General features: G+C 44.3%; 1 protein-coding gene and 1 pseudogene across 2 annotated transcripts in view; both read left to right on the top strand.

Annotated features, from left to right (window-relative positions):
• Positions 1 to 20,975, top strand: part of LOC308295779 (multiple C2 and transmembrane domain-containing protein 1-like) — a 237,581-nt pseudogene that overhangs the window by 122,861 nt on the left and 93,745 nt on the right. The window contains exon 3 of the transcript in view: positions 8,682 to 8,802. The product of the transcript in view is annotated as a multiple C2 and transmembrane domain-containing protein 1-like (transcript). The remainder of the gene's footprint in view (positions 1 to 8,681; positions 8,803 to 20,975) is intronic.
• On the top strand, positions 1,639 to 5,053 carry LOC308294956 (lon protease homolog, mitochondrial-like; the record flags this gene model as incomplete). Its single annotated transcript, XM_080737892.1, has 2 exons — positions 1,639 to 2,231; positions 3,637 to 5,053. The coding sequence occupies 2 exons, from the start codon at positions 1,639 to 1,641 to the stop codon at positions 5,051 to 5,053; spliced, it is 2,010 nt and encodes a 669-aa protein (XP_080594018.1).

The following is a 20,975-nucleotide window of genomic DNA, read 5'->3' as shown; positions in this document are numbered from 1 at the left end:
TGTGCAAAGTTGGCATGGATAGGGGCAACGTTTCCGGATATAAGAGTAGGGCAAAAGTGTGACGTGACGTGACGTGACGTGACGTGACGTGACGGACGGACGGACGGACTGACTGACTGACTGACCTGATGGTCGCAATTAAATAGTAAGCAAGTAAATACACTGCTCAAAAAAATAAAGGGAACACCCAAAAAACCCAACATAGACCTGCCAGTACATGTGTTCTCTGGCAAATGTCAATCGGGCTGCACGGTGTTGGGCTGTGAGCACAGGCCCCACTTGTGGACGTCGGGCCCTCATACCACCATCATGGAGTCTGTTTCTCACAGTTTGAGCAGAAACATTCACATTAGTGGCCTGCTGAAGGTCGTTTTATAGGGCTCTGGCAGTGCTCCTCCTGTTCCTCCTTGAACAAAGGACCAGATAGCGGTCCTGCAGCTGGGTTGTTGTCCTCCTACGGCCCCCTCCACGTCTCCTGGTGTACTGGCCTGTCTCCTGGTATCGCCTCCATGCTCTGGACACTGTGCTGGGAGACACAGCAAACCTTCTTGCCACCGTGCGCATTGATGTGCCATCCTGGATGAGCAGCACTACCTGAGCAACTTCTGTGGGTTGCAGATACTGCCTCATGCTACCTCTAGTGGTCAGGGCACTGGCAAAATCCAAAACTAACCAAAAATCTGCCAGAAAGGATGAGGACAGGCAAATGGTCTGTGGCCACCACCTGCAAAACCATTCCTTTTTTAGGGGTTGTCTTGCAAATTGCCTCATTTTCACCTGTTGTCTTTTCCATTTGCACAACAGCAGATGAAACTGATTCATAATCAGTGTTGCTTCCTAACTGGCCAGGTTGATATCCCAAAAGTGTGATTGACTTGGAGTTACATTGCAATGATTATGCGTTCCCTTTATTTTTTTGAGCAGTGTATATGACCACTATGCCAGCCATCCAGCCCCCACGCTGGAACAGTTATTATAAAGTTGGTACTAGAGTTCCTTATCTCATATTAAAAAGAGGAAATGATAAAAATGATGCTATTAATTCACATTTAGCCTTAATAAAAGTTAAGCTAGAAGTGTTGTCTTTCTAGTTGTTAATTCATAAATGCACGTTGTGCCTTTTCACTACTGGCTTTACTACTTTTCAATACTGTACCTTACATGAAGAAATTACCCAAACTGGTGCATTTGGTTCCATTTTTACATGGGGTCTAATCAAGTACGTAATTACTACAGATGTCCTGTTTCAACTCTTCAGTATTTCCTGCTCTTTTCCTGAAAATGACATGCAAATGCATTTTTTCCACAGGTTTCTTTACATTTTGCCTTTCTAATTTTATGGAGAATGGAGCGTATTTTGTAGAAACTCGCAAATGGCAAGAAACCACTCCATTCCCATTGAAAGCAGAATCCATCTTCATAGGTAGATTTAAACTTTTAAGTCAGAGAAGGTCATAAAAATAGCAAAAATAGCTGATATACAAGCTCAATGTTCCTTAATGGAAAATCAGTACATGGCATAATACCTTAAGTTACTATACCTTCTAATCAAGTACTTCAGTGTATACTACTGAGTTCACTGATTTAAAGTGTAGGTAAAGGTTTCCTGAACTGTGAGATCCTCTAGACTAGAGCAACATGGCATTAGCCACCTGCATGAGGATGATTGCTTCTCGACAGATGTATAACCTGAATATACAAAAAGCAGGCTGGAGGCTCACGGGGAGACCTCGCCGCTGCTCCCGGGTGGCAACAGGTGTTTCCGGCGGGGAAACAGGGTTCCTCACCCCGGTTAGTCACTTCCAGTTCAACATAGACAGGGCAAGGGCACACAGCAACCACACCAGTGGAGCCGGGTTCTCGGGTGAGGATGGAGGGGAGAGTGCGGGTTCTGGAGCCGTGGAGTCTGGGGAAGGTGGCAGAGGAGCACAAGTGAGTGCTCTCGCAGCCATGCCGGTGCCGGAGGAGGTCAAACAGACGCACACACAGGACCTGTTACAAAAGGTACTCAAGATCATTAAGCCAAAGCTGGTTTTGGAGAAGGAGGACAAGGACGCCATTGAGGATAGGTTTAGACAGAGGCTAAAAGACAGAACTGTCCCCCAACACATCATGGATGTTATCAATGAGGAATTGAACAAACTGGGACTGTTAGACAACCACTCTTTGGAGTTCAGTATAACCCGTAACTATCTGGACTGGCTGACCAATATGCCCTGGGGGGACAAACAGTGAGGAGAACTTAGCACTGGACCGAGCCAAAGACGTTCTGGAAGAAGATCATTATGGGATGGATGACGTCAAGACACGCATCTTGGAATTCATAGCGAATACACAAGACAAGACTAAGAAAAGGGGGAAAATTACACTGCAAAGGAGGACAAAAGTACAAAAAACGAAGAAAGGAAGAAGATAAGGAAAAAAGGGTAAAGGTAAATAAAGAAGGGTGGAAGCAGCCGAGTGGAAGTTGGCTGGCACGGGGCGGCCGGAGCAAGAAGTTAAGGGATGTAGAGCGTGCATTTCCCTCCCCCGATCTGGCACGGGGCGGCCAGATATGAACCCTCACGAGGACACTACCTTCTGGGAGGAAAGTGCAGCAAGAAGGCGGCAAACGTTTCATGAGGTGGCAAGACCCTTCATGGGACGGCAGGATGATTCAGTCCAACATGTTGAGAAATCGGAGAGTTATTACCACCAACATGTTGAGAGGTCATAGAGACAGAACGATATCCAACTTGAACATCGTAACAACTTGAATCCTACTTCAGCTAATTCCTAAATCCAACACGGGGCGGCCAGGTGGAAATCATCAAGCAAGGAGAGGAAGCGCAACAAATAAGCTGTAATGGGGCGGCCAGATAACGTTGTTAGGCCGAGATCCGACTTTAAAGTCGACGCACAGGATTCCAGAAGTGTAGCGCTTACACACTTCTGTATCAAACCGGTACTCGAAACGTTCTTAGAATCTAACATATTTTCTAAAGTAAATATGGGGGCGGCTGTTAGGAACGTTTCGTTGCCAAGCTCAACGTCGGGCATTTAGGCCTATACATGGAGATATGGAGCGAACCCGCTTGGCCTAACATGGAGAAGTGGAGAACACTATATATGGAGATAGTCCATTCCATCATGTCATATGGGACTACCGTCATAGACAGTAGCCATTTGTTAGAGGAGTCAATGGCAACCAGGATTGAACGGCATACAGGTCAGAGTGACGTCATCAATATGACGTCACCAGAACGCATATAAACCAGCTGTTCAGTTAGATCTGGGCCAGTTGTCACAGCTATTCCAGTTGAACACCGAAGAAGTCCTGAGCCAGGCATAGCAATAACTAAGTTAAGCACATAAGCACAGCACCCCAGATAGAGGATTAGGTATTGTAGAGTCTTATAAGAAGTCCTTTCAGAGGTTTTGCCGGAGAGAAACGAACTCGCGTCAGAGCCAAGGCAGAGCCTACTGAGTTTACTGATTTAAAGGTTAAAGGTTTACTGAACTGTGAGATCCTCTAGTATAGAGCAACATGGCATTAGCCACCTGCATGAGGATGATCATTGGTTCTCGACAGATGTATAAAAACCTGGACATGGCGTTATTGAGTGAAACACCGGTGCTGACAGGGTTTGCCCCCAGGCCATACAGCACCGCCAAAGACGTTCTGGAAGAAGATCATTATGGGATGGATGACGTCAAGACACGCATCTTGGAATTCATAGCAGTCAGTAAGCTGAGTGGTTCCACCCAGGGGAGGATCTTGTGTTTCCACGGCCCTCCGGGAGTAGGAAAGACCTCGATAGCCGGCTCCATCGCCAGAGCCCTCAACAGAGAGTACTTCAGGTTCAGTGTGGGAGGCATGACTGATGTGGCTGAGATCAAAGGCCATAGGAGAACCTATGTAGGAGCAATGCCTGGGAAAATTATCCAGTGCTTGAAGAAAACCAAGACAGAGAATCCTCTCGTGCTCATAGATGAGGTGGACAAAATCGGTCGTGGTCACCCATCCTCAGCACTGTTAGAGCTTTTGGACCCCGAGCAGAATGCCAACTTCCTGGATCATTACCTAGGTGTACCCATCGACCTATCAAAGGTGTTGTTTATCTGTACAGCCAATTTGGTTGACACCATTCCAGAGCCTCTCAGGGACAGGATGGAGATGATTCATGTGTCGGGATACGTGGCACAGGAGAAACTTGCCATCGCAGAGCGTTACCTGGTCCCTCAGCTGCGTACACTGTGCGGCCTCACTGAGGAGAGGGCCTCCATCTCCTCGGACGCCCTCAGTCTGCTCATCAGACAGAACTGGAAAGAGTCTGGAGTCAGGAATCTACAGAAACAGATCGAGACGGTGTTCCGCAAAGTGGCGTTCGGTATCGCCAGCGGAGATGATAGCAAGGTAACCGTCACACCCGATAACCTGCAGAACTATGTTGGCAAATCAGTGTATACGTTCGACCGCATGTACGACGTCACTCCACCGGGCGTGGTCATGGGACTGGCATGGACCGAGATGGGCAGCAACCTTCTGTTTGTTGAGACATCGCTGCGCAGTCCTCACGCGGCGCACAAAGAAGGGGAGGGGTCCCTGGAGGTGACTGGTCAGCTAGGTGACATGATGAAGGATAGTGCAAAGGTTGCGTTGACCTTTGCCAGAGCGTTCCTCATGACCAAGGAACCTGATAACAAATTCCTGGTCAACTCCCACCTGCATTTGCACATTCCCTGGGGGAATGGGGAAACTCCCAAAGACGGGCCAGACGCCGGCTCCACCATTGTCACCGCACTGCTGTCTCTAGCAACCAACCAGTCGGTGCGTCACAACTTAGCCATGACAGGAGAGGTGTCACTGACCGGCAAAATACTGCCAGTAGTGGGGATCAAGGAGAAGACCATAGCTGCTCGTCGCGCAGGAGTGACCAGTATCATCCTACCCGCTGAGAACAAAACAGAGTACTTAGAACTGGCGGATTACATCAGAGAGGGACTGGAAGAGCATTTTGTTGAAGACTACAGCGAGATATACCCCAAGGTCTTCTCATCGGACACGACATGACTGCTTTCCACTACAGGGCCAAAGAGTGCGAGCCCTGTTCAAAACGGTTGATTATTCTTTGAGAAAATCGAAATTGTTTAAGTCTGGAGAACGTCAGTAAATGCTGACTGGCTGCTGAGCGCTCCCCTCAGCGCTGCACGGCTGCAGTGCAGACTGGACAGAGTCAAGCATGATGTTGACGTCACAGGCAAGAGAAAGCGAGCGCTTGATTTGTTCAAAAATAAAACTACCATATTCCCCATCCACCTTCACCACTACTGCACTGACAAAACGGACGGAGCCAAGAAGAGAAAAAAAAGCGCTCCTCTTCTCACTGCTGCTCAACGCACTCAACTCGCACTGGCGCGACCTGGTTAAATTTTAACTCGCACTTTATGAAATTAGATCGCATATGCGAGCTAATAGGTCGCACCCTGGAGCCCTGATTACAAGCGTTATTGCTAGCAGACTTAAAAACTGCAAGAATCTCTGCAAGAGAACCCATAATAATATAGCGCCGAACTGCGGGGGAATAAAACTATAAAAAGTGAGGGTGCGGCATAAAGACCTGAAAGCCAAATCTCAGTTGCCCTTTTGGTGCAAGCAATTTTGAAAAGAAATAGATCATCATCATTAAAATGTATAATCACAACATAAAATGTGATTTCATTGACTAATTGTCGACTGTATTGTCGTGTGCTTTACCTTGTGTGTCAATAAATCTGTTCTAAAGTCAGTCCTGTTTGACATTACAAATGCAAATAAAGTGATGGTGATCTTTAATGGTTTGAAGTTATGTGTGCAATCATTCTGTGTACCGTACATTGGTTCTCTGAAAGACCTTGTTCATCCAGCCAATGTTCTCTGTGCGTGCGTGCGTGCGTGCGTGCGTGCGTGCGTGCGTGCGTGCGTGCGTGTGTGTGTTTGTACGTAACCTCAAAATTGCACTTAAGTGCATTTAAAAATTTGACATTAAGAAACATACAGTACAGTATAAGGCATCCTGTCAACATTTCCCTAAAGGAAACTTTTCATTCTGACCAGAAGCAGGAATTATAATGAATGAACCAGATGGAGGTTTATTCAAAGCAGAGACAGGGGGATTCCCCCCCCCCCCCCCCCCCCATCCCCTCCAGCAAATCAAACCATGGATGCATGCAATCCATCAAGTGGTGTAAAGTAACTAAACATTTACTCAAGCACTGTACTTACAGTACCATTTTGATTTTTTTTGTCTTCTTTTTTTCCCAATTTTACTTCTACTCCTCTACCATCTCAGAGACAAATATTGTACTTTTACTCCTCTCCAATTATTTGGAAACTTTAGTTACTTGTTACTTCTTGATTATTATTTCAAAGCATACATTAAAGACTTCAGCCATACTGTATATACATTTCGGCCTTTTGAAAATAGCTGATCTACTGTACAAGCTCACAATGCGTCAACACATTGTGAGCTATTACCAAAATATTGTTATACATTTAGAACTTGAAATGGGACATTCTGCATAATGAGTACTTTCTGCTTTTGGTACCTGAAGTACATTTTGATACCAATACTTTTGTACTTTTACTCAAGTCAATTTAGAATTCTGGACTTCTTACTTTTACGTAACAGTACTTCTGCTGCAGCATTGATACATTTACTTAACTAACAAATTTGAGTACTTTTCCCACCACTGGGGAACGTTATGGGGTCTTGGAGGGCTGACTGTAAAGCAGGTCAGGCGTGTGGCTTAGCATGAGCTTGCTGTAGCCCTGAGGTCAGTGCTGTACCCACTGTGTGTTAGTGCTAATGTATGTCATGCATGCTGATGGAACGTTAGTAGGCAAGGCTGCTTTAACCCTCTATTCTTAGTAAAATGAGATGCAACTTGGTATGCTTTTTTTCCCCACTTCCATCCATAAAGCTAATGCCGCAGGTTGATGCAGAAACGGTACCAATAATTGAATGTTGGTATATTTCATACCACCAACCTCACAGCTTGCTAACCTTTCCAGAAATTACCACAAATGTTCTTCCACATGTGTCTGTTTACTGGGAGCATCATTTACCAGACATTAGTTCTATGAAGAAGTCGTTTTTCTGTGAACCATATGGCCCTTGAAAACAATGTAAGAAAAGTCTATTGTATGCATACTGGTGGAGAAAGCATGTGAGAGTGTGTGTGTGTGTGCACGCACGTGTGTGTGCGTGCACCACGTCATCACACTCATGTCACTATGCACTATGACTCAGAACCATATAATGTTATCTAACCTTAAAGCTATACTGTGTAAGATGCTCAACTAGTGGTCATTAGCCCTATAGCAAACCGCGGTCGCGTCCGCGTCTTTCGGCCGTTTTTCGTACCTTCACACCCCCGCGTCTGCCTCCACCTCGCCGAGAGCTATCTTTAGAGGGGTCCCTGGTTCCTGTGCGTTAAGGCATTCCGGAGAAACGGACTCCTTCACCCTGCCTGGTAGGCGAGATTACCTTTTGAGTATAGAGACACACGGGCGACTACAAATATGGCGACCCCACTTCAAGATGCGCTGTGATTGGCCGGCAGTGTATAACCCTCGCTGTGATTGGCCGGTAGTGTGATGACGGGAAATCCCGCCCCTGTCACGGCTAAGTAGAAAACATATAAAGAGAAGGCTTCAGAAGCTGAAAATAACGGAGTGGGGGTTCTAAAACTTTAGCGATTTAACAGTTAGGACAATTTTAAGATTTGTTTTATAAAAAAAGTTACATGGTATAACTTTAATGTTTCAATGTGGCCGCCTATCTTCTGGGGGTCCCTGGCACAAAACAGTCTCAGATGGGGAGTCAGCGGCCAAATACATATCACTTTGGAGGTCCTTTACATGAAAACATTTTAGAACCACTACTTTAGTGTACACTACAGTCTCTGAATGCATGTTCTCCAGTGTCCTCAGTGCACCTCGTTGCAGTAATAAGTCCTGTGTGTCTGTCTGTAGGAGTGACAGGGACAGACGCACGTTGAATACATGATGAGGTGTCCCCTGTCATTTGGGTCATCTCAAGGTGGGCTTTAGATTTGATGGAAATATAACAAGAAGAAAAGAACACTGGATTAAAAGATACTAAATTGGCACACATCTAAGTGTGGTGTAGCCTAAATCTATAAAAACTAAAAGTCAAAACATTAAACAGATGTTTAAAGCATACATTTAGTATAATTTGTAGGCGGACAACCATAATCCTAAGATTTTGCAAAAACCTCCATCCGATACCCATAACGTGCGTATCAATGGTTACCGAGTACCTATTCAAGTGTGTAGGGTTCTCAAAGTGGGGTCCAGGGAAGTCATTGATAAACTGCTGATCTAGGAATGAATACCATTCCAATTGTCCAAGTGCAACTACAGGTCAGTAAAATAATAATGTAAATAGTACAGTAAGAGTATAAAACAGGTAGTGCAACATCAAGTGAAGCATTCATACAAAATAATTGATTAATGTAAATGACATAACATCATCATGTGACAAATACTGTGGTATCGGATCGACACAGACTGGCATATTCGTCGATGCCAGCATACGTATCGGCAGCTTTTCTGATACTGGTATCAGAACAACTACTACAGGTGTGTCTGGCTGAATGTACCCTGGCTAAAGGAACATGTGCTCTTTCTTCGGCAGGGCATCAACATCGTAGGGCCCAGTAATGCGGAGCCCCCTCCTCACCCAGCCAGCCCAGCCATGTACCAGCTGGACATCACCCTGAAGAGAGGCAACAACCTGGCCATCAGAGACCGCACAGGTAGGAGGCCTGAGCTCTCTCTCTGGTTTACTAGACTGGAGGAGTAGACTGGAGGAGACACAGAGACAAACAGTCTGCTTTGTGCTATTTACATCTCTAATATCTCCCTCTCTCTCCCTCTCTCTCTCTCTCTCTCTCTCTCTCCCTCTCCCTCTCCCTCTCCCTCTATCTCCCTCTCTCTCTCTCTCTCTCTCTCTCTCTCTCTCTCTCTCTCTCTCTCTCTCTTTCTCTTTCTCGTCTTTCTAGTGTATTAAGTTTGTCAGTCTGATTATCTAAAGTATCAGGCTGGCTGGCTGGCTGGCTGGCTATGGGATGTGTTCAAATAATATCAATAATATGTAGTGTGTGTAAGGTGCTTTTTATGTGTAGGTCCTGTCTTGATAAATGTGCATATTATGTATACATACAGTACTGCAGTTGATTTTGTGTGCGCGTACGTTTGTTTTTATATCCAAGCAGTAGTAGTCAGGTGAGCTGAAGTGTTCAGCTCTTGTTCAGCTCTAGTCCCCTCCTCCTGGCACCAGGCTCATTCTCACACAGCTAAGAATAACCGATGGCATGACAAAACAGGCCCTTAGTGTCCATTGTGTTGAGAGAAACCTGCTTTAAAAACAGGCCCTTAGTGTCCATTGTGTTGAGAGAAACCTGCTTTAAAAACAGGCCCTTAGTGTCCATTGTGTTGAGAGAAACCTGCTTTAAAAACAGGCCCTTAGTGTCCATTGTGTAGAAAGAAACCTGCTTTCCCAGTGGAAAACAGCTTTTCTCGTCTGGGCTTTGAGACTGCAGAACCGCTTGCCTGACGGCAGAAACAGCAGAAACAGTCCATCTGTTGTGTCTTCAATGACCCTACAGGGTTTACTGTCCAGTTTCTATATTGTACAGTACCTTAGCAGTGGTGCAAGACGTACTCAAATATTATACTTGAGTAAAAGTACCAATACTGCAATGTAGAAATACTCCGTTGCAAGTAAAAGTCCGGAATTCAAAATGTAAAACATCTCTAAACATGTCTAAACATTTTTGGACGAGAAAACAGCATACATCTAGATAACGTTTTTTTTATATAATGTAGAGTAGACTATTTTTATTTCATTTTTTACCTTTTTTCTTTACTCCTTTTTCTCCCCAATTTAGTCATTAAAGGGCCACTTCACCTCTGGTACAACCAGATCTTACTTTATTGTTGTTTGGGACAATGCATCACTAGCACAGCTGAAATACTAAAATATCTCAAAACACAGATTGAATACAAAAAATAACTCAGGATTGTGTTGATTGTGTCCCAAACAACAATAAAATAAGATCTAGTTGTCCCAGAGGTGAAGTGGCCCTTTAAGCCAGTTAATTCCTCCACTCACATTTATGTGTTTTGACACTGCTGTTGTTTCCTACTGGCTTACCTGCCAGTGAGGAGCCCACAACGGGAAGATGCAGCGCCTCCGATCCCAATCTTTCCGTCCAACACGGGCCGATTGTGTTTGTATATGGAGATGCCACGGTGGATTCAAACCCCTAGCGCTACCAGTAGACCTTCAAACCCCTAGCACTACCAGTAGACCTTCAAACCCCTAGCACTACCAGTAGACCTTCAAACCCCTAGCACTACCAGTAGACCTTCAAACCCCTAGCACTACCAGTAGACCTTCAAACCCTAGCACTACCAGTAGACCTTCAAACCCTAGCACTACCAGTAGACCTTCAAACCCTAGCACTACCAGTAGACCTTCAAACCCCTAGCACTACCAGTAGACCTTCAAACCCCTAGCACTACCAGTAGACCAGGGGAAAACAAACCCCTAGCACTACCAGTAGACCTTCAAACCCTAGCACTACCAGTAGACCTTCAAACCCCTAGCACTACCAGTAGACCTTCAAACCCTAGCACTACCAGTAGACCTTCAAACCCCTAGCACTACCAGTAGACCTTCAAACCCCTAGCACTACCAGTAGACCTTCAAACCCCTAGCACTACCAGTAGACCTTCAAACCCCTAGCACTACCAGTAGACCTTCAAACCCCTAGCACTACCAGTAGACCTTCAAACCCCTAGCACTACCAGTAGACCTTCAAACCCCTAGCACTACCAGTAGACCTTCAAACCCTAGCACTACCAGTAGACCTTCAAACCCCTAGCACTACCAGTAGACCTTCAAACCCCTAGCACTACCAGTAGACCTTCAAACCCTAGCACTACCAGTAGACCTTCAAACCCTAGCACTACCAGTAGACCTTCAAACCCCTAGCACTACCAGTAGACCTTCAAACCCCTAGCACTACCAGTAGACCTTCAAACCCTAGCACTACCAGTAGACCTTCAAACCCTAGCACTACCAGTAGACCTTCAAACCCCTAGCACTACCAGTAGACCTTCAAACCCCTAGCACTACCAGTAGACCTTCAAACCCTAGCACTACCAGTAGACCTTCAAACCCTAGCACTACCAGTAGACCTTCAAACCCCTAGCACTACCAGTAGACCTTCAAACCCCTAGCACTACCAGTAGACCTTCAAACCCTAGCACTACCAGTAGACCTTCAAACCCCTAGCACTACCAGTAGACCAGGGGAAAACAACTCAACTAGAGTCACTAAAAGCTCCCTCACATGAATAATGTATCGTTGCTGTACTTTTGCTATTTTTGAATTTGAATCCTGAAAAGTGACCGTTTTGGACATAATATGAGGTTTCTATCCGACTTGGGCGACATACCAAATGTGCTTCTCAGGGTTCCCCCACCCGCTCTCTCTCTCTCTCTCTCTCTCTCTCTCTCTCTCTCTCTCTCTCTCTCTCTCTCTCTCTCTCTCTCTCTCTCTAAAACACAATTTACGGCTTCAAGTCTTTTCAGGAACACCACTGGAATATAACATTCTAGAGAGTTGATGCAAGGCTATATTCTTTAGTTTTTTTTATATGATTTGATTCATTGACATTGTATGTATGCACTGTTACACAACATCCAAGTCAAGTGAAATTATGCAGCACATTACATGCAACAGGCGTAGAGTCAGTGTGCTTCAAATTTAAAACAAAAACTAGGCAAAGATCAAACATGGTCATATACAGTAAGATATACTATATATAATATATTTATAGTAATATATTATACTGGATGAGATAGAGGCTAGTGTATACTGTATAAAGCATATAAATAATTAATTTTGTGAGTTTCTTAAGGAGAACACTAGCGTCATCTTTAAGTGGACCGAGTCTAGATTGTTTCTCCTTGGTAAGCCTATGAAGTCTCTTGTTTTTTGTGTGTTTTTTTTTGTCTGGGCAGGAATGCATGATCTGTTATTGGTCTGATTCTCTGGAGGCCTTTACGATATGATATGATATAGTACGTTATTGTCAGTTCACAGACTGACATTTTTCTTGCGACACAGCAGCCATGTATGCGAAACATATATACAAACATTTGACACAAGGGAACAAAAAACAAGACAGGTTTACATACATAAGGATAATATAGACAAGAGCAATGTCCACCACCTAGCCTACCTCTGGCCAAACTCCTGATTAAGCCTTAAAGTCAACTGATGGACAAAGGACCTTTTTAGTCTGACCTTATTGTATTCTGGAACACTGTATCTCCTTCCTGAAGGCAGCAACCTATATTCTCTATGCAACACATGGCTACTATTAGAGGTAATATTTCTTGCCAACCTTAGAATGCTGTTATCATACGTAGTTGTATATAGCCTCTGAAGTGGTTGTCCAACTATCTTTTAACAAATGTTCAGTTGTTGCAGCAGTTGTGACTTTAGGGCTGCAGACAAGCATCCATACCAGGTGGTACTACAGTACTGAAGAACACTCATAATAACAGAAGTGAAAAACTTAAGAAGAATCTGTCTACTAGCACCAAATGATCTTAAACGGCGAAGGAAGTAGATTTGAAAATAGCAGATCAATTACAGTATTTGAGTAAATGTTCTTAGTTATTTTACACCACTGCAACCAACCGTACAACACTTTTTACGGTGTGGCTTTTTCAGAAGTCAGCCTGTCTATAAGTTGGTCTGTCTGTGTGTATCTGTCTGTCTGTCTCTGTGTCCGGAGCTAATCTCAGATTTCTTTTTCTTTTTTTTTAAGATATATTGACGGGATTGAAAGTGGTTAATAAATGTATGCAGTTGCACACAAGAAAACATATATCTATAGTCTATAACCAGTAAGACGCCCCAAGGGCGAGAATATAACATGAGAGGTTTTGAGAGGCACTCAGCATTGATATGAAATGACACAATGGGCCCTATTTTTGTCCATGCCTTGCCCCTTATCCCTAAACTTCTTTGTCTTTTTTTTTTTTTTTACTATTTTGAAGAACATTTTGAAATAGTTCAAATAGCTGCATGCTCTACAAGTTCACAACGTGTCAATGTAGATTGGATATGAAAAAAGGCAAAGAAGTTTAGGGATAATAGGTAAGGCATGGACAAAAATATAACATAATGTGTGCTGGACTTTTTACAGTGCGGACTAACAGAGGCTATGTAAGGTCACCTTATCTTGCGTCTTTGTGCGCATGTGTGTGTGTGTGTGTGTGTGTGTGTGTGTGTGTGTGTGTGTGTGTGTGTGTGTGTGTGTGTGTGTGTGTGTGTGTGTGCGTGTGTTTTTGTGTGTGTGCAGGGAGATTTGCTGATGTGTTTATTCACTCTGTCAGTACACATTAGTGTCCTCTGTGAATGATGGACGTGTGTCCCCTACTGGGTGTCTCTAAACCACAAGGACAGTCACACTAGCCTCGCAACAGCCAGACTCTCCAAAAGGAGAGTCTGGGAGTTCCCCATAGACAATGCATTACGCGATGACGTAGTTACTTACTTTGACTGACAGGTCCATTCAGTAGTCATCAGCGCATCAAAACATCGTCGGGAGAACATCAAATAAGTCTTTTCCAGACAGAAATTCCAAAGGTGCAAACTGTTGTTCGTTTTTAAGTTATGAGATGCCGTTGATTTCAGATAAAACTTCGCTTAATGCAGCTTTTATTTGCGATTTGTGAACTCGCATCGGACATGGGGTCCGCCATGTTTGTTGTCAAAATGCGAGAGCTGTAGCAGCCGCTCGACCAATCAGGAGCGGTGTGAGGCGGGTTCGCTCGAAATGCAGCCTTTTGATTGGAAATTGAGAACCAAATTCTAATAAAGAGACTCGATGGGAGGGACACCAGACCGAGAAAGGAAGCACATGGGTGATGACGTAACTCGGAATGGCTTGCGAGGCTACAGTCACACCACATTCAAGTCAAAACTAACGCATTCACAGCCTGTGAATGCGTTAAAAGGGTGAAAATGACGTGATTTAGTCTACTTACCAGCGAGTGAAGATGCCTCGGTTACAATGTATCATATTACAAAAATATCACCAGACTCCAGCGACGCCACTTCCAGTCTGCGGCGAGATCAAAGCGTGGCGCTACTCTCTTCTTGAACTACTCTGTTTTTTAGTGGTTTGTTGTTTTCCGAGTTTATGTGATTCTAGTGCTGCATCCTATGTAATTCTTTTGGTGCTAGTATGTTTTTTTGTTTTTGCAGGTCCATTTAATTCCATTTGTACACTCTCAGAGTTACAGACTTGCTAGGGTCCATTTGGAACCCCCTCAAGGAACCCTGAGGGCCACTTTGATCAGTGTACTGGAGTTGGTATCGGGAAGGAAAACATTGTATTTGCGACCGTTAGGTCGCAGTTACTATCAAAACCTCCACTGGCTGTCCGTCAGTCCCTCCCCTCCCTCCGCCTGTCCGTCACGTCACGTCACGTCACGTCACGTCACGTCACGTTACTCACGTCACACTTTTGGCCCTACTCTTATCTCCGGCACCGGTCGCCCCTATCCATGCCAAACTTTGCACACACACTCCTTGGTTAGCAAACCACAACCTCCGCCCCTGATTTCTCACATGCCCCTCTTCTAGCGCCACCATGAGGTTGCTATTTGCAGACAACATTAATGGACACTGCTCCTACAGATGTTGCCTAAAGATCACGCACATCGGGACACAGTATCTCGCAACTCATGTCATCAACATGCATTATGATAGGCTACGATTGCCTTCTAAAGTTTGCTGGATTGCTCCCTTTTCAAAAAAGAAAATCATGAACACCACATGCCTTTTCTTTGCAATTAGCCGCGCACATTCCCTCAACACATAGGCATACATGTCACTTAAAATCTTCACATCTTCCGGCACATGCCCCAGCGCCACCATGAGGCTGCGTGTAAACATGCAACCTGACATTCGCTTATCTCCCGATTAGGGAGTCTTACTGGTGGTACATCTCTCAAATATACCTTCCAGAATTTTGTGCATCTCTGACTGGAAATGTCTTTACTTCTCCATTCCCAGAATACTATTGACTGACATCCAAGCACCCACACTGTCTACTGCACTCTGTCTCATCTCCTGCAGAGCGTGCTCTCCTACTGCACTCTGTCTCGTCTCCTGGAGAGCGTGCTCTCCTGTCTACTGCACTCTGTCTCATCTCCTGGAGAGCGTGCTCTCCTGTCTACTGCACTCTGTCTCATCTCCTGGAGAGCGTGCTCTCCTGTCTACTGCACTCTGTCTCATCTCCTGGAGAGCGTGCTCTCCTGTCTACTGCACTCTGTCTCATCTCCTGGAGAGCGTGCTCTCCTACTGCACTCTGTCTCATCTCCTGGAGAGCGTGCTCTCCTGTCTACTGCACTCTGTCTCATCTCCTGGAGAGCGTGCTCTCCTGTCTACTGCACTCTGTCTCATCTCCTGGAGAGCGTGCTCTCCTGTCTACTGCACTCTGTCTCATCTCCTGGAGAGCGTGCTCTCCTACTGCACTCTGTCTCATCTCCTGGAGAGCGTGCTCTCCTGTCTACTGCACTCTGTCTCATCTCCTGGAGAGCGTGCTCTCCTGTCTACTGCACTCTGTCTCATCTCCTGGAGAGCGTGCTCTCCTACTGCACTCTGTCTCATCTCCTGGAGAGCGTGCTCTCACTCTGTCTCATCTCCTGGAGAGCGTGCTCTCCTGTCTACTGCACTCTGTCTCGTCTCCTGGAGAGCGTGCTCTCCTGTCTACTGCACTCTGTCTCATCTCCTGGAGAGCGTGCTCTCCTGTCTACTGCACTCTGTCTCATCTCCTGGAGAGCGTGCTCTCCTGTCTACTGCACTCTGTCTCATCTCCTGGAGAGCGTGCTCTCCTACTGCACTCTGTCTCATCTCCTGGAGAGCGTGCTCTCCTGTCTACTGCACTCTGTCTCATCTCCTGGAGAGCGTGCTCTCCTGTCTACTGCACTCTGTCTCATCTCCTGGAGAGCGTGCTCTCCTACTGCACTCTGTCTCATCTCCTGGAGAGCGTGCTCTCACTCTGTCTCATCTCCTGGAGAGCGTGCTCTCCTGTCTACTGCACTCTGTCTCATCTCCTGGAGAGCGTTCTGTCTCATCTCCTGGAGAGCGTTCTGTCTCATCTCCTGGAGAGCGTTCTGTCTCGTCTCCTGGAGAGCGTTCTGTCTCATCTCCTGGAGAGCGTGCTCTGACTGCTCTCCCATTTGGACTAATACAAAATCGATATAGCCTAGAATTTGTCTTTCTGTCTGATGAGCTCCTCTGTTCCGCTGTGCATGTCTGGAGCTGCCAAGACACAGTCGGACGTCTCTGGAAGTCTTGGGTTTAACACATTCCCCGCCATTTAACAATACCTTCGTACTCTATGGTGCCTCTGGTCTCCATAGACTTCCATGTAATTCATAGTGCACGGATCATGCACACCCATGCCTAGATAATGCACCACGTGTGTCCACATTGCTCACAGCTTTCAAACAAAAAAATCCGAATGGAAATCCGTTCAGGCATTCATGAGATACAAGCCATTATGTTTTCCTAAAATGTAAACAAAGATGGCTGCCATGTTTGATAGATGGGGTTGCTATGGGGGTTAAACATGCAATTTCGCGATTTCTATCATGCCTACTACATTTTTTGGGGTCCAAAAAAAAATTTGAAAAAAAATTTTTTTGATTTTTTTTTTTTTTTTTTTTTTTTTTCAAAATGGCGGAAATTCTCGGGACTATCGGGCCTGGCAGGGAAAGACATTGAAATAATCTCGGGACTATCGGGCCTGGCATGCAATGAGTTAAAGATGCTCCACTCATCAGTATTCACAGATGAATGGGCTCTAAGTGGGATCGCTTAGCAAGCAGACGAAACAAAAGAAAACCGCCGGGTAAAATGCCTTCAATCTGCAAACATCCAGTGATGGAAGGAGTACTGCTTAAGTAAAAGTAGCAATACCCTGTTGGAGAAATACTCTGTTACAAGTACGAGTTAAGTATTCAAAAGCTAAGGTAAAGGTACAAAAAATATTGGCACCAAAATATACTTGGTTCTCAAGTTTTCAAATGTAAAAAAATGTATACAAATCCTTTGAAAATAGCAGATCTACGGTACAAGCTCACAACTTGCGACGCATTGTGAGCTTGTAGATCGGCTATTTTCAAATTGCCAAATAGGTCTGAAGTTGTTTTGTAATAATAATCAAAATCTACAAAGTAACTTGTAACTAAAGTTTTCAAATAATTATAGTGGAGTAAAAGTACATATAATTTATCTCTGAGATGTAATGGAGTAAAAGTAAAATGATTGGAATTTAGAACATACTCCATCGGAGTAAAAAAACATTTACATACAGCAGGTCTACTTGAGTACATGTACTTAGTTACTTTACACTATTGTAAACATGCCCCATTTGCTCACAACCAAGCATGCAATGGCTTTATTCTTTTGTTCCTAATGTACTTTGAACATAACTGGAAAACAAACACAGACTCTAACCCACACTGCCCTTATGAAAGATAGTTATGAATCATCTGAAAAAAATAAAGGTGTCAGTGAGACAAATTCTACCGGATCTGACAAGCCTTCATCAACCATTTCAATAACAGCATGCAAACTCCTCCTACACACTCATGATCCGTGTTCTCTCTGACTGTCAATTCATTTCTTCTCCCTTTCTTAACTCCTTGTCTCCATGCACTCTTCTCTTTCATGTTTAAACTGAATTGACATTGTATTATTACCATTTCAAACTAACTTATAACGATTCCTTTATTTGTTATGCTGTATGGATGGATCTGGCAGTTCATATGTAAGGGATGATGGTAAAGTAAAAGTAGGCTGCTCATTATGCAAAATGTCCTGTTTTCTTTTTACTTCATTTTTATTTGCAGATTTTCATTCACACTTACAGTCACAGTGCAGGGGTTCCTACTGTGTATGTAACATTATCAAGCATCATATTCCAGTCCATTCATGGGTGGCCATTGTCTATTGTTAGTGATATCGTCCTGTTGGGTTCTATATCCAGTCCATTTCTCCCATTTTTCGAGGAATAGAGTCTCTTGCAATCTTAAGTTATGGGTTAGTTTCTCCATCACAAATATCTCCTCCACAATGCTCAGGCACTGCTCACAAGTTGGAGGATCTGCTTTGTACCATAGCCTTGTAATTGCTTTTTTACTAGCTGCCAATAATACTTTAACTAGGTACAGTACAGTATATATCTTCTATTTGTGTATTGTCCTGTGTCAGGTTTCCCAAGTACAGTACAACATCTCATATATCACTGACCATATATTATTCCAATATCTGTTGGACAGTAAATTTCCTGTTTTCAAAATGAATCTTTATTCTTGAGAAAATAGTGGATCTACAAGCTCACAATGCGTTGCATCTGCACATTGTGAGCTTGTAGATTGTCTATTTTCAAATGGACGAAATGTATATAGGGCTGATGTGTTGATGTATGTTTTGTAATCAAAATCTAAATATAAAAAGTAACTAAAGCTTTCAAATAATTGCGGTGGAGTAAAAGTACATAATTTGCTTCTGAGATGTACCTCAAAATTGTCATTAAGTACAGTACTTGAGTAAATATATAGTTACTTTACACCATTTGCATATAGCTAAAGAGAGTATAGCTAAAGAGAGTATGGGAGAGACAGAAAACCTATAGGGCAGAGTGAGAGGACACGTGTGACACAAGACAGGTGTCAGGGATGCAAACTGGGATCCTCGCGACTCGCACAAGAAGTATCCCATGGGGTCTGAACCTCCTGGCACTCCACACGTGTTTCCTTTTAATGACTCTATTATTATGACTTATGAGTCACATTCCCTTGTATGACAAAATAAGGGCCACTGACGCAGACTGCTGACATAAGTTTATAATTAGATTACAATCCAGTAGTCATGTTTTAAACCTGACCTTGTTGTCTAATAATTAAGTTGAAGCGTTAGAAGATCTGGAGTGTGACTCAGTGTGGTGACGAAGACAGCTGTCAGAGATCTGTCAGCCCCTTAGAGACGCTAGAGAGCACAGAGTAATGAGCAGAGCAGCCTGACACTTATACATCGCCGCTGTCGGGCAGAAAAAGAAAAACCCTTGTATCTCCGTATTTCATCTTTTTATGTTTTTTTTCCATAAATTAACGCCCTACTGTGTCACATTACAGTGACACAAAAGTAGCAATACTAGCATTGCGAGCTTGTAGATCTGCTTTATTTTTCTTGAGTGAAAGATATTATTCAATTGTGTCTGTTGATTAGTATAAAGTGAAACGTGCAAAGTATTAAGAGAGCTTGTTACTAAATGATAGCTACTGTACATGGGATTCATTGGAACGCAGGATCTTTTCCTGACAACCTTTGGACATGCAAGGTTTCCACCCGACAGCGACGGTATCCTGGCATCCATGCAAGCCTGTATGCCGGTATGGGTGGGTGGTTGTGCGTGTGCGTGTGGGTGTGGGTGTGTGTGTGTGTGCGGGTGCGGGTGCGTGTGCGTGTGTGTGTGTGTGTGTGTGTGTGTGCGGGTGCGGGTGCGTGTGCGTGTAGGACACGTCGGTGTGTTTGGGCATGCATGAACGTCCGTGCACCTAGTCAGAGTGTGTAGTAGTTTGACACAGATGTCAGCATCTCCATATCCTTCTTTTTGCTTTCAAGTGTGCATCCTCCTCCGATAACTCCCCCAGCCTCTGTCACCTCTCTCACCTCTGTCACCGCATCCCTCCACTCGCTCTGCGCTGTCACCAGGTTTTATTTCCGGCTTTATTCAGCTCAGTGGCAAGACACATTTTACTGGCTTTAGATTTGACTTTATTGATCCGGCGAGAGGTGGGACATTCAGTTGTCAAGGCCAGTACAGCAGTAAAGAAACACAGGACAGATACTGAAAATTGAGTTGCAGCTCAACGGAATACAAAAATATTGTGAAATGTATGATAGCAACACATTTGTGGCAGGTACTGTAGCAACACATTTGGCACTAGAAAAGGAGTACCAGACAGCAGGTACACTACAGAAAGAAAGAAAGAAAGAAAGTTAGTTCAGTACAGTACAGTACTGAACTAACAGTACAGTACAGTACAGTATGGACATTTACATGTGCTTTTTTGTATTTTCCTTTGTCCTGCACTATATGCAAGCACTGTGTATACTGTACACACACACACACACACACACACTGTGTATACTGTTGTATTGTATATTGTATTCTTTTTTTTGCATTGCATTGAATTCCATCAGAATTCCAGAGGTTTCTGCCCGACTACAGCGATATGCACTGTACTGTACAGTATTGTTGTTTACCATGTTCCCATAGCAGCTAAAGAGCATCGCACAAAAGCAAAGTGGGGTCATTAGAGGCAAATGCATCCATGGAGGGAAGTGTCCTCTTCACAGTGTGAATCTTAGCTCAGAACACCCTCCTCCTGACCCACAGTGTGTGTGTGTGTGTGTGTGTGTGTGTGTGTGTGTGTGTGTGTGTGTGTGTGTGTGTGTGTGTGTGTGTGTGTGTGTGTGTGTGTGTGTGTGTGTGTGTGTGTGTGTGTGTGTGTGTGTGTGTGTGTGTGTGTGTGTGCGCGCGCGTGCATGTGTGTGTGCGCGTGCGTGTGTGTGTGTGTGTGTGTGTTTGTGCGCACGTGCACATGTGTGTGTGTGAGCAGCATTAGACAAATTTTATTTTATTTTTATTTAAGTTTTTGTATAAAATACTGAAAATAGCAAAACATTTAGGTGCCCAGATGTCCCTACTCCCTAGTGTCCACTGCCCACCCATCCTGTATCCAGTTTTAGCTGCTGAACCAATGGGTCTTAACTGTCTCTCTTTGTCTGACTTTTGTTCTCACTTGCAACCTTTCCTCTTCT

This window comes from Nannobrachium achirus (genome assembly GCF_963921795.1).
Source record: "Nannobrachium achirus genome assembly, chromosome: 12".
In the NCBI taxonomy this organism is placed as follows: domain Eukaryota; kingdom Metazoa; phylum Chordata; class Actinopteri; order Myctophiformes; family Myctophidae; genus Nannobrachium; species Nannobrachium achirus.
This window is presented reverse-complemented; position numbering and strand designations above follow the sequence as displayed.